Source organism: Manis javanica, chromosome 6, assembly GCF_040802235.1.
Source record: "Manis javanica isolate MJ-LG chromosome 6, MJ_LKY, whole genome shotgun sequence".
Taxonomy (NCBI): Eukaryota; Metazoa; Chordata; class Mammalia; order Pholidota; family Manidae; genus Manis; species Manis javanica.
In genome coordinates, this window is record NC_133161.1 from 56,397,228 (window position 1) to 56,412,033 (window position 14,806).

Below are 14,806 nucleotides of genomic sequence, written 5' to 3' on the forward strand. Positions count from 1 at the left end.
TTAATTTACTTGCAGATTAATAGGAATTTGGCATAATATGACAATTTCTTTGTGTGAATAGCTGTAATTTTCTTTATGCTATTAAAAGGAATAGTCATTGCCTACTTAAATGTTGTAGGCTAGGCCTACTGTATTCACAATTGACAAATACGAATGAAGATCATACTTTTGAAAAATTTATTAATAGAACAGTTCAGATGAAAATATCCCTTTTCGATATAGCACCAAAAAGTTAAGTGAAATTAATAAAGCACAATTCATTTTTTATTTGCATGTGAAGTAGATCTCTTCTGAACTTAGTGTTTCCTAAAAGTCATAGTCATGTGGAATTACTTAAGTATTTAGATTGCTCACAAATCTTAAGAAATTAAAAACTAAGGTGGTAAGTGAAAATTTAGGTTTAAGCAAAATACTAAGTAAGCATTTGTTAAGTAAGACTCAGGCTGTTTGCCTTTTAGCTCTGTTGTATCTATAGTTTTTAAACTCAGATCCCCTATAAAATAGCAAAAGAAAATGGTGACTTGTAATTTACCATTTTATAATAGTGCAACCTGTTGACACAAATTTTAAGTCCTTAGATTTCTTAAAGTATTTTTTTAAAACAGGTTTCATTTTGTTTTCAACTTTGTGATGTAAATTTTCATCCAGTCTAAATATATGAACTATTGTTTATTTTCTTTAAAAAAAATTGAGTGGTCTAATTTGATATTTTATGTATAAAGATTTATAAAATCAAAAGAAAATAATTAAAATGTTAAGTGTCATATTATTTTAGAATTGGCCTTAACTATGCATTCAGGTTATTCAACAAGTATGTTTTGAACCTTTCCAGTGTGCCTGATATTTGCAGTTTTGAGAATGTGATAGTGAACAAGATAGACCAAGTCCTTGGCTCTGGGAGTTTACATTCCAGTAGATATTGTACTTTTCTGTTTTTTGGGCAAAGTGTGTAAATACTAGTGGCTTATACATTAAGTTACCTTAATGCTAACTGAGTAAAAGTATTTATCTACCACATATAAATGAATTTTGAATCCTGATGGTGTAAAATATCAGGCATGCTTTTTAAATTTTCAAGCACTGTATTAGGAATCTAAACCTACAGACTCAGTGTAGAAAGATAAAATCTTTGATTTTGGAATGTCTATGATTTATGTATAGTATTTGAATTTTTTGTGAACATTGAAATACTCTAATTTATATGAGTTCTTCCTTTAGGTAAATTTCTAATTTCTTTTATATGCCTTTTAAAAATATTTTAATGAATTTTTGGCAGGGAAAATTATATTACTTTTTAGGGAATGGGCTTCTTTTACTTGTATTTAGAAATAATCTTTTAAATACCAAGCTTGCAATGAATTAATATATAATATAAAATTTCCCCATTTTTCCCTTACCTTCATAATAAAGGTGTTTTTAGAAAACTCTTAGTCATATATGCTTCTGTTCCAGTTTGAAAAAGAGCTTTTGATAATTGAAACTTTCAGAAAATAACTGCTATTGTGACATGTAATTTTTTTCTTTTTATTAATAAAGTTTACTATTTTAGAGTTTCTGAAATAAATTGTTTTACTGGATACTGTTATGTTTCCTTGGTGTTTTAGCTTGTAAAGTCTGCCATAACAAAAACACAGATGGACAGCTTAAGCAACAGAAATTTTTTTTCTTACCGTTTTGGAAGCTGTAAGTTCAAGACAGAGGTGTTGGCAAATGTGCTTGCTCCTAAAAATGTCTCTCCTTGGCTTTCGGATGGCTGCCCTTCTTGCTGTGGCCTCATATGGCATTTGTTTGTGTGCTTACATCTCTGGAGTATCTTTGTGTGTCCAGATTTCCTCCTCTTATAAGTACAGCAGTCAGATTAGATTAGGGCCCCACTAAGGGCTTCATTTTAGTTTAATCACCTCTCTCAGAGCCCTATCTATAAATACATTAATGTTCAGAATTATTGGAGCTTATACTGATAGATAAGTAATAGTCCAGCAAATATCTTTTCAGGTACCTTGAAAAAGTAAATTTTCTTCCGTAAGGTATGCTTTTTTAAAAATTTGTGAAACGAGGTACTCTCCATTGTACATTTGCTATCAGTGCAGACCCATTCTAATACTTTGTGAACCACCAAATTTGTGGATATCACTACAACATAACATTTTTTCCTGTCACTCCCCATTCTTGTTTTTCTTATCTTGGCTGAGGCAAAAGGGCTGCCTTTAGTTGTCATGTGTAACATACCATGAACTTATTGACATTATAGGTTCAAGCAACTATCTGATTTGTCATTACATTTAACAATTATCAGAATCTTCCAGTTTAGGCATGAAAATTATCCTACATTTTTTCATTTCCTCTGATTTCATCTCTACACCAGGAATGAATTTTCTTTACAGAAGCAGAATTGTTGTTTTTATTAAAAAATGGTTTTAGAAAGCTTGTTTCACTTCAGGAAATGTATCACATGGGAAAAGCAGTAAAACCGCTTGAAGTTTCAGATACAGGTTGTTGGCCAGGCAGTCAATAATAGCTCAATGACTTTGCTCTTACACCATGTTAGCAGCTAGTATGGTTTCAATCTGCACTTTATGGGGGCACAACAGATTACTACATATCTGGACCTTTAAAGGTGCCCCCAAATGTTAAGTCTATAAGGGCTAGATTTAGTGTATATACACTTTGTTTTTGTGGCTTTACAAAGATAAGATACATGCTGATGGCACTTAATTTTTTTTCTCAGTTACCTATAAGTTTATTTTGCGTCTAGTTGGTGGGGAACAAGTATCAGTGTTGTATATACACATGTTGTTATAGTTGTATATACACAGAGTTGTGATATAGCTGTAATCTATATTTTAAACTTTGCCTTTTCTACTTTTAAGAATTAGCCATTATAATGATTAATTGATTTGAAGTCATCAATATTAAAAAATATTTGTGAGTTTAACAAGGCAGGAACTCATAACTTTGATTATTAAAATCATATTTGTTAATGCTTTATTGACAGGTCAAAGGATTGTTAAGGAAAATATTTTTAAAAACCTTTTATTATGAAAATTTTGAAAAATCTTGAACTTACAGAGTATTAAAATGAAATCCCATGTGGACATCACCCATCTTCATCAGTTATCCATGTTTGTCATTCTTAATTGAAAATACTTCTTTATAATAAATAACAGTAGAATTGTGATTGCACAACATTTTTCTATCTCTGGTTTTGCTCAATATAATAAAATATATTACAAAATGGTCTGTCCAAAATGCTTTTGTTATGTAGAGGAATTGTCACTTAGAAAATGCTTTTCTAAATAAAAAACTAAGATTAAATGTATTTTGTCTTATAGTTTGAAAATCTGTCAAGCATATTAAAGCTTCCTGGTAAAAAGACTTTTAATAATATGGACAGAGATTTTTTGGAAAAGAGAAAGAAAGATCTAAATGCATATTTGCAGGTAGGTCAGTCTATTACCCGTAGATCATGATTTTCATATAGCGCACAGATACAGTAGATTTCTTTTATTAAAGAATGTTTTTTATATAATTATGGGATGGCAGCCACTTTTGAGTAGCATGTCAGATATGATCTGCAATCTGCTCAGTAATTTATAAATACTATTTCTGATACTGCTTACCTAGAAGTTTTCTGGACACTTAGTACTACGGATTTTGCTTCTTCGTGTTTAAATGAATCTACACATATAGGCATACATACCCATTCTACATTACTGTAAATTCTAGGTATTAAGTCGTAGACTAAGCAGTTAAACGTTTCCAATCAATGGATGGTAGCTCTTCATGGTGTATCCAAAGCAGAATTTTATTCCCAAGTAAATGTGTGTAACTGCCTCCCATGGTTCAGAATGAGTCTACAGCTTCTAAAATTATAGGATTATTCAAGAGAGGAATAGATCTGAGGGACTTTTTCTAATGGGTAGCATCCTAGGCATATAGATTTGTCTTGTAGAATAACAAAATATGTCTCTTATTGTATAAGCTATTAGGACTCCCAGAAATAACTTTGTTTTAGACCTGGGTACCCAGATGCCAGACATAATAATAATATCACCTTATAGCTGTTTATACTAATGAATGTTGTAAAGGTAGCTGTGCTGAAAGTCAAAATAGCATATGGGAAGAATATATATAATAAAGAATAATATATACCAAATTTAATGGTCATAGAATTATTTATTGATTATTTTAACTGTATAATTGTTTCTTAAAATATAAAATTAAATTTCTATACATTCTTGACTTTCTAGCATGAAATTATAAATAAAAGTTAATTTCCAGTGCCCTTTCAATGTAAGATACCTTTTTTTCCTGTTAGTTACTGTTAACTCCTGAAATGATGAAAGCATTTCCAGCTTTGCCTCACTATGTGTATGATTTCCTTGAGAACAAAGCCTACAGTAAAGGGAAAGGAGATTTTGCTCGCAAGGTAAGGAGACTAATGCTTTGGTTTTTTATAGATCTCTTTTTATACTTTGTCTTTTAATGAAAGAAAATTATATTTTTATGTTTGAAAACTAGAAAATTTTATTAAATGCTCCTGGTCATGTTTATCTTCTATGCTTTAAGCCTACTATTGAAAGACATATTTAATAAGTATAAATTTATGTTTTTATATGTAGATAAAACCAACAGAAACTGCTTTGAAAGAAAAAAAATTTTTTTGAAATGATGCAGGAAGGAAGGTTTGCCTAAGACAAGTCACAAGCTTTTTATTAGCTTCTGAAGGAATTATTTCTTACTGGGAGTAAACGTCTTTTACTTGGAGTGAGGATAAGAAAAATGTTAAAGAAAGTGTGCCTCTTAAGTGAAATCTTTTTTTTTAAATTCCTTTGTGGATATAAGACCTATACTTGGAATAAGATGTTAAGACAATAAATCATTAAGTGCTCAAGTTAGGCAAGATAGTTTAGTGGGTGAGAATACAACAAACTTTGGAGCTGCAATATGTCCCTTAATCTTTTGGTCCTTTAGTTTTTCCAAGAAGTGAAGATGCTAATCCTCACTTTACAGCATTGTGTGAATCAAATGAGATAATCTGTGTATCACAGTGCCTGGCACATAATTAACCTCAGAATAAATGTTGGCTCTTAGTAGCAGTAGTAGCAAGAACAGTAAGAGCAGTTGGGGAAGCTGGGTGAAGAGTGTGTAGGACTTCTTTGTATTATTTTCTCAACTTCTTGAAAATCTGCAATTATTTCAAAATGAAAATTGAAAAAAAAAAAAAAGCCTCCCCTGCCACTTCTCTCCCCAAAAAGGACTTTAAAAAAAAAAAGTATTAAGGAATTGGTACAAAATCGATAAAAATCAACAGCTGTAAGCATAAGAATTTCTCATGATTACTCTAACATGCTGGGTTTTAACATCCAAGTGGATGTTAACGTTTTTAAGGAGAATGTTGTAATAATTCAATATTGTGTACCTTATATATAATAATGGGGAAAAAATCTGGTGCCCTTAATCTTTATCTTTCATGGTGGAAATTATTGAGTTTAGATTGCAACTCGAAATACTTTGTCAATAGAGATGTGTTCTATTATTCTATCTTTTTTTACCTAATTTTCTCTCTTAAGATTACATCAATTTTAAGATTAATAAATTGTTAGCAGCTTTTTGAGATTAAAGAAGCATTATATTAATTGTATACTATTTTGTTTTATCAACCAAACAGGTTATATATCACTTTTTTAGTAGATTACTACTGGATTATAAAGAGCCTTCTGAATAATTTCTGGAAATTCGTAGTTACATATGTTTTTCATAAATCACATCAGTGATCACCAACATTATCTTGATCTCTTTTAGATTGTCAGGATAATTTTCATTCATATCAAGAATTAGGGGTTTTCAGCTTTATTTTCTTTTTGGCCAAATTACAATTTAATATTTTAAATATTTCACTGGAAATTATATAGCTATTAGAGAAAATCATCTTCAAACATTTTATATCTGGCTGTTGAGAGCTTGAGAAATAATACTTTAGAACACATTATCTTGGTCACACAATTTTTTTAGCTTTGCAAAATCTGTAGGCCAATTCTTAGAAAGAGTAACTGAACAAGCAAGTCTTCCTCTAGGCCCACAATATCTTTCTATCCAGTTTTATATCAGTGAAAGCATTTTAAGCTATAGTTAGGTGCCTACATTTAAGTTAAAATTCCTTTGTGTTCTTGCTAATCAAATAACTCAACTGAAGTGGTAATTGAGTGAAGACTGTCTATGTAAGTCAGAGAAAGTGTACTCTATACATCCATAATTTACTCTTCTGCTTGCTAATTTGCAAGTTTCTGTATATTTTTGTTTTAAACATCTGTTTTAAGCAAATCCTGTTTTTGGAAATGTTATCATTCAGTGATGGACTCTGCTTTTGTGCTTCTAAAATTCTGCTTTCTTCAGGGTTAGGCATGAGAAGCACAGGTGGAGGGAGGTTTTCTCATCACCTTTGCTCTCCCATTCCTCCCTTCCATTGAGGGCTCCTGTTCTCCTCTTCCAGTGAGGGTGCCTGGACTGTACTTCAGAAGCTGAAAAACAAATGCATACATACATAGAAGGAAAGGAAGGAAGGAGAAAAAAATGGATTCTCTTAAGTCTGGGATGGTGCACAAACAACTGATTTTAATTATTATCTAATTCATGAATAGATTTCGGTTCTCTTAAGAGTATCAGTGGTAGCTTAGCCCATATCTAGGTAGCATGTGAGCTTGTATTCATTTAACCAACTCTAAAGATTATATTAGCTGAACCCACATTTCTAATGTGAAGTATAAGATATATGTAAATTCTAGAATATTTTTGAGGTTGCACAAACAATTTTTAATTGTAGGTTGTTGATTAAAGTGAAATTCATGCCTTTCATGCTTCTAAACTTTTACCTTTACTATGATAGAGATGTGGCAATTTTCACTTAAGCTGTATGTTTTAAATGTGGTATTCTCACGTTTGTCTCTCAAGAATTCTACTTCTGCTTTCATGACACAAGTTACATATCTTACCTATATATCTTAGGTCTTTTATTTATAATAATATTACAGTTTTTAAAAACACTTGACAGTGATGTCAGTGTTGAAAGTAATACCCTGATTGATTTGAACACACTTTTCTGGTTAACCAAAAACCACTGCATGTCAGATTAGAATTACATACACACACAATACACATGAGTCAGCTTCATCTATCTTTTTCTCTCTGTGTCTCTCTACCAGTGTAGTGCTTTTCAGACCCTTCCTCATCCTCATTTCTATCCTTTGGTTCTACTCTGAATTGTTTCACTGTGACAGTGGCCCTCTTAAAGGGTTGCATATTCCATCAATCACATCCATGGCACTGTTGGCTCCGTAAAAGCCAGAGAATACCTAGAAATCCCAACACTTTTACAGTTACCTTGAAATTCACTTTTTGTTGTTGTATTCATTTTATGTTTTCTATTTTTTCATAATGAAAGCATATTAGAGTGAATGAGTTAAGGCTTCTTAATATCAGCTGTTAACATTGTGCTATGTTCCTTAAGTGGTAGGGTTGGTTTTTACTACTATTTCATTTTCTTTTTTTCCATGGAGAGTAATTTATTTTTGTGGTGGTTTTTATGAGACTCAACACTTTCTGGAAAATTTTCTTGTAGTTTTATATTACTTTCATTTTGTATCCTTTTATTTTTTCTGTTAAAAATCTCAGTTCTGTAGGCAGCTACTTTGTGGTTTCTTTAGATGTGTCTCCTTTCCTTAATTGAAATGATCTGGCATGTGTACAGTTAGAATGTCAATTTTAATGTTACTTGTCCCTCTGGAGATTATTCGTTTTTGTATCTCTGATCATATTTTCTTCTGTAATTTCTCTATTCTGCTTTACCTAAAATGTTTTACATGTCTGGTTTGTAACTTCTCCTTGTCTTCTTTGTAATGGATTCCAGATTCCCTTCATAGAATCTAATTGCATATGTAATGTATCATAAAATTATTTTTAAATAAAACTTAGTTACTTGTTAGTTAGTTAAACTTTATATTTGTTAATCTGCTTGTTTATTACTTTTCAATATTTCCTCAAAATATCTATATAATTGGTGCCTTGAATTATGGCAGAAGTATGTTGTGGTTAATTCCACTTGAATCAATTTCTATTTTGGGAATTCTCAGAAATTTTTCAGAATTTCTTTAATAAGAAAACAGCCAAAACTTATATTCATTTTCTAGCAATAGCCTTATCACTCCATTTTTAAATTATATATTTGTGTGTAAAAATATGATTTTTAGATATACTGAAGACAGCAATTCTATACATTTAATTTGCAGTAAAATGTTACTGACTGGAAAACTACTGCATCTTTCATTTATTGCACTCTGTATTTTCCCAGGCTTCACATTTGAATAACAATCTTATACAATTAAGTCTGATATAATATCTTTTTCCCTTTAGATGGACACTTTTGTAAATCCACTTCGAAATTCTATGAGGAATGTTTCAAATGCAGTTAAATCCCTTCCTGATAGCTTGGCAGAGGGAATGACTAAAATGTCGGACAACATGGGAAAAATGTCAGAACGATTAGGTCAAGACATAAAGCAATCATTTTTCAAGGTAAGAAGATGTTTTCAGTAATGTCTAAAGCAAAATATTTTTAAGTCAACTAAGATTTATTGAGCCCCTGGTTAGATTTACCTTATTTCTTTTCAGAAGTCCAAAGCCCCATAGTCATATAGTTTCATAAAGAAAGAAAAAATTAATAAAAGAGAATAATTCTTATCTGCAAAACCCAGTCACTTCTCAGTTCTCTGCTATGGTAGAATTTTCAAATGCACTTAAAAAAATATTTGAAATTAATACTAAATTAATGTGCTGTGTACTGCTTTAGTCCCTATGCCATTTTTATCCTACAAAGCTGTTAAATTTTATAACAAAATAAGTACTGTTGTACAAATTAGTTACACTAGTATTCATCAGGAAACAAAGTCTAATTTCTCTTGATTGACATGATCAAGTGAAAAGATCAGAAGGAGCAAAAGTCTTTTGGCATTGTCAGTGCCTCGGCCCCACCTATGCACCTGTGAGTGGCATAGGAGAGTTTCCTGTGAAGCTTTTTCATTATGTTAGCAGGTACAGTAGTGGCCCAGTAGTTTGTTCCTTACTAATTTATATTTTTTATAATGCTGGCCTAGTTTAAGGTAATAGTCAAGACTATACAAGAAAACATACAGCTCTTAGAGTTTTTTATTTGTTAGATTATGTTTGAATGAAGAGGAAATAACATGTCTTTACTGTAAGAGACAACTCCTAAAATAGTGTGTAAATCATACTTTTTTTTATTAATTTGAATATTTTCTTCGATGTTTCATCTTTATTTCTAATCATGGAAAGTGCACTAACACTGAAATGAATATTGTCCAGTGTCACATCTGCTTATAACTACTTGTATATGACTTCACACAAAAGTCACTGAATTTTTCCAAGCTCCTCTTTCCTCACCAGCAATATGAAGGGGTTATCCATAGGTGATCTTGATGATCCCTCTTGTTCTGACAATTGATAATCAGCTAACACTAGTCCTTCTGTCCTTTTTCTCCGTAACTTACACTCTCTAACAGTTAATTAGATCCTGAAGCTTACTAACATACTCTTAAGCTCTTAATGGTAAAAGAAAAGAAGTTCTGTTCTCTGGCTGTGCAACTAACTTTTTGTTTTTAAATGACTCAACTTTGACATTCTTCTAAAAAAATATAGGAGTTTGATTTATCTCTTCTAACAAAAGTCAGTCTTTTTTTTAAAGGAAAAAAAAATCTTGTAATGAAATAATCACCCTTTTAAATTTGGTTTCTAATTTTAGATTGTTAATACTTTGTTAATACTATGTAAACTTTATATTTTGTCCCAAAATAAGATAAAACACCATTTATTATGCTTGGTACTCATTTTGGTTTATTATCGTATTTTGTTCTTCCACTGTCTGCTTTAGTGTGTTTGCCTTTTTTTTTTTAATGTTAGGTGCCACCTTTAATTCCGAAGACTGATTCTGATCCTGAACATTGTCGAGTCTCAGCTCAACTTGATGATACTGTGAGTTAATTTTTTATGTGGTAGTATTCAACTGTAATTCAAATCATACTTGACAGATCTTTATAACTTTTCAATGACATACAATATGTATACCTATCATTAATATTGTGTCAAGTTTGCTGAATTCTTACAAGCTGAACATGCCCATGTAATCAGCATTCTAAAAAAGAAACGTTCAGAACAAGTACCAGTACCCCAGAAAGCCCCTAATGTTCTCTTCCTGTCACTGTTCTCTCCTCTGCCAACGATAATCACTCTCCTGACTTCTACCCTGCTTTTATACTTTAAATAAATGAAACTGTAAGGTATGTATCCTTTTTTTTAAACATTTGGCTTTTTTTGCTCAACATTGTAATATTTTTCCATGTTGTTTTGTGTGATTATAGTTTCTTCATTCTTGTGGCCTTATATTACCCCATTTTATAAACATAGTACAGTTTATTTGTATTGTATTATGAACAGTTCTCCTACGAATATTCTGGTATATATCTTTTGATTTAAAAAAATTAGTAATGCCATTTCTGTTGGGTCTATACCCAGGAGTGGAATTGCTTGGTCAGAGGGTATGCGTAAATTCAGTTTTAATAGATATTCAGTTTAATAGATATTCAGTCAAATAGCTCTCTATAAAGTGTTTGTACTGCTTAACACTGCCACCAGCAATGCATGAGAATCCCAGTTCCCCACAGCCTGCCAATACCCAGTATGTTGTGCCTTTTTTATTTTAGCTATTCTGGTTGTTGTAGCTCATGTGGATTTCCATTTCTCTGATGGCTGTTGATATGTTGAGCCCCTTTTCATATGTTTATTGGCCATTTGGCTGTCTTGTCTTTCCCCCATTTTTCTGTTGGCTTGGCTGTCTTTGTCTTTTTGATGAGTAAGAGTGCTTTATATAATCTGAATATTGGCTCTTTGTCAGATATAAGTATTTGTGTATTGTGAATATTTTCTACTTTGTGTGATTTTGTGCAGTGTACCTATAATCTGCCTACTGCATGGTCACAAAGATGTTCTCCTATGATTTTCTTTAAAAATTCTTTTTGTTTTACCATGCCCAAATTTAGATTTGCCATTCATCTAGGATTGATTTTTGTATATGGAATGAGGGAGGGGTCCAGTTGACATTAGCGCCATTTACTGAGAAGGTTCCCTGTTCCCTAGGGTACTATGTTTCTCCCTGTCACAAATCAGATCATCATGTATGTTTGGGTCTGGGCTCTGTGTACTGTTATTAAGCAGATTCATTTTAAAGTTACAATGATCTCCCTTCAGTTTCTCATTTAATTTCTTTATAACAAGCTGTCTTAAACAAAGATAATGTTTTTATTTGCTTTTTCAACATTTTAAATGTTTAATTGAGTTGTTGTAGTATAATATCCTATAATATCCTTAACATCATACCTTTTGTCAAGAGTTTTTACCGTTTAACTGTTTATTAGAATTGTCATTGGCTCCAAACTCATGAATGTACTCAAGAGAATAGAGCAGTATTTATTTTTCCTCTGTAATGAAATGTGTCTCTCTCCTGACCCCACCCTACCCCCTGTTAACTACCTCCGACACCTGTTTGGTTAAGCTATGAGCTTTCAATATGTGAAAAGGAGGGTGCACTAAGAAAATGTTTACAACATGTCAGTGAAAAATGAATGTCTCATGGTAGGTTTCCTCAATATTTAAATTACCACGTTGATGAGAAAATATTGGAAGGAGTATCTTAATGTATTTTTCATATCAAAGCATTCTGCTTGTTTTCGTTTCCTTTTTACGTCATTAACTGAATATTCCCATAGTAAAAAGTGTCTAAGTTTTTACTTACTAAAGGTTAAAAGAAAATTCTAGTAGCTTAGTGAATATGCCTTTTGTAACATTAGCTTATTTGTGTACTGAGTTTTAGTTCAGCTGCTTTTTCCTAAAAATGTATAAAACTCACTAAGAAAAACATGTTATTCTTTGTAGATTGGGTTTGTTTTATTAAATAAGGAGAAATATGTTGGGAGTGTTTTGTTTTGTTTTGTTTTTTAAAAGATGCCCCCAGAAAATAGGCGAAGAAGCTGTCATTTGCTCTATCAAGCTAGTACAGACACTATAATAAAAGAGGCAAATCATGTTTTCCTAAGATCATCATGAATCCATTTTGAGAAATGTTTTCATTACAGCCTTGAAATTTGCTCAATCCTTGTAAGGTTGTAGAATTTTGCATTCTGTAGTCAAAGTACTGTTAAAAATATTTTTTTTAATTAAAATGAAATGTCACAGGTTATGAAATCAATCGTATAACTTATTCTCTGACTTGTGAAATAGTAGCAATTATTTTGTAAAAGCAGCAGAGGTAGACATTCATAGTAGATAGGTAACTCAAATAAACATACCCTCATTTCTTGCCATATTTTGTCAGGTGGATGACAATATTCCACTCAGAGTGATGCTGCTTCTCATGGATGAAGTATTCGACTTAAAAGAGAGAAATCAGTGGTTGCGAAGGAACATAAAAAACCTTCTTCAACAGCTGATAAGAGCCACCTATGGTGATACTATTAATAGGTACCACTTTTTTTTTTCCCTCACTTAGAGCTGATTTTATTTAGCTTTTAAGCTTTTACTTGTGGAAGTAAGATTACTCAACCTATATAGGAGAATTTCCTTCTCTGTGCCTTTTAAGATCATTGAAGCAGTCCAGTGCTCTCAGATAATTTACAAGTTAAGTTGCTTACTCCATGAAAGTAGTGTTTCTTTATTTTATTCGCCTTCTAAGATTTTGACCTTACTTAATTAAGTCTCTTTACTTTCAGAAAAATAGTTGACCATGTTGATTGGATGACTTCACCTGAGCAAGTAGCTGACTTAGTGAAACGTTTCAGGTATATTTTAAGACACAGTTACTTCTTTCAGGTAGTACAGGGTTTAGCACTGTTATCACTAATTAACCTTCATTGCTTTTCTTTTCTTCATGGCCATAAAGTTGGTTTTAGTCATCACTGGTCAGCAAAAAGACTTGTAAGAGTTACAATAAACATTTGTCCCAGGGACCCATTGATCTTTGCTTCTTTTAAATAAAAAAAGGAGAAAGTGTAAAAGTCTTTAAGATATTAGGCTACATTTTGTCTCAGTTATGTGGTCTTTAAATATTAATGTAGATATGGCATGACCATATAATCAAATACTTGGTTTTGGGGATTAATTTTTCTCAGTTATATTTGCTAACCTTGATTTTAAATGAAAATTTAAAAAATAAATATATCTCTGGCTGTATTCTAAGTTTTATTAGTGATTTGAACCTCTAAAAAGAATGCAAATTAAGATTCAGTGGTACTCCAGTTCATATATTCATTCTACAAAAATATTCTGAGCCCCTCCTGTGTGCCTAGCACTTTGCCAATCACTGGGGACTGAGAGGTAAGATGCAGTCACTTCAAGGAAAGCAGGACATGGTAGAGATACAAACATCTTCTCTAGAAGTTGAAAGTTCAGCAAGGCATAAATATTCATGGCATCATGTATTTTGAAGTAAGAGAGGCATGAAGAGAGCTATCAGTATTGAACACTAGTTTCTTGGTGCTATGCCAACTACTTTATGTATACTTTCTGATTTATCCTTTTTTATGACATAGGGATTTTTGTCTCCATTTTGTTATGTGGAAACCGAGGATTAGAAAAGTTAAGCAGCTTGCCCAAAGGCTCATGTGCTGGAAAGTGGAAAATAGATTTCTCTAATCTGAAGCTAAGTTTCTCCTCACTGGACCATACTGTTTCCAAAAGTCAGACCACCTGTCCTGGCACGTTCATTCTCTTTCAGAGTAGGTAAATGATGTTCCTCAGGAGCAGTGATTCTCAGTCTTGGCTACTCATTGGAATCACTCGGAGAGCTTTAAAAAGTACTGATTCTTGGATCCCATCAGCAGAGACTCTTACTAAATCTGTTGGAAGGCCTCTGAACATTAAGATTTTTTAAAGCTCCCAGGTAGTTTCTACTGTGCAAAGTTAAGAACAGCTGCTCAGAGGAGTAATCCTCCCTCAGACGAAATTCCCAGATGGAAGCTTAGTTACTGTACTCAATTCCTTCCCCTGGCCAGAGACCTAGGGAACAGGAGTCAAGTACACTGTGAAAGTGAAGGAGAATGGGTTATGAGAGGAACATTGTCATCAATCCAGCTGGAAGGTATGGACACCGAACTTGTTTTACATCGGCTCAGTCGTGAGGAAACTCAGGGAAATTAAGGTATCCAGATTCAGTATATTGTGAGGATGTATTTAGATGAGATGTTCAATTTAGCGAGGAATGTATGCAAAATACACAATGCCATTTTGCATATATTCCATTTTGCTCTCTTTATCGTTTGTTAGTGTTTACAGATTATTCCAGGGCAGAGATCATCTGTTACTTTTCTTGTGTATATCCTTTTACATGAAAAATTTAACCCTAAACTTACTGTTTGTTGAATATCATACCTATATCAAATTTCAGAAACATTTCCACTTTCTCTTTATATTTGTGTTTTCTGTGGAAAATTGGAATAATTTTACCAACTTGTATCATTAGAAAATTAAAATATTTACAAATTTTATTTAATCTTCTTAAATAGAGATGCCTTTTGGCCCAATGGCATCTTAGCAGAGACTGTTCCATGCAGAGATAAAGCTATTCGAATGAGAACAAGAGTTGCAGGAAAAACTAAATTACTTTCAATTATGCCAGGTGAGTGAACATGTTTGATAAAAATCTCATTAATTTGTAGTTCTCCTGAATTTTTTGCATTAAGTATGC

The 14,806-nt window shown here is 32.2% G+C and overlaps 1 protein-coding gene across 8 annotated transcripts in view; it reads left to right on the forward strand.

The window, feature by feature from the left end:
• SNX13 (sorting nexin 13) overlaps positions 1-14,806 on the forward strand; it is a 170,195-nt gene that overhangs the window by 149,568 nt on the left and 5,821 nt on the right. For 7 of the 8 annotated variants that reach the window (XM_073238738.1, XM_073238736.1, XM_073238737.1 and 4 more), the window contains 7 exons: positions 3,333-3,440; positions 4,319-4,429; positions 8,410-8,571; positions 9,973-10,044; positions 12,440-12,585; positions 12,834-12,902; positions 14,625-14,737. In XM_073238738.1, the coding sequence (XP_073094839.1) occupies positions 3,333-3,440; positions 4,319-4,429; positions 8,410-8,571; positions 9,973-10,044; positions 12,440-12,585; positions 12,834-12,902; positions 14,625-14,737 (781 nt within the window). The remainder of the gene's footprint in view (positions 1-3,332; positions 3,441-4,318; positions 4,430-8,409; positions 8,572-9,972; positions 10,045-12,439; positions 12,586-12,833; positions 12,903-14,624; positions 14,738-14,806) is intronic. The other variant, XM_073238740.1, reaches the window with a different exon arrangement.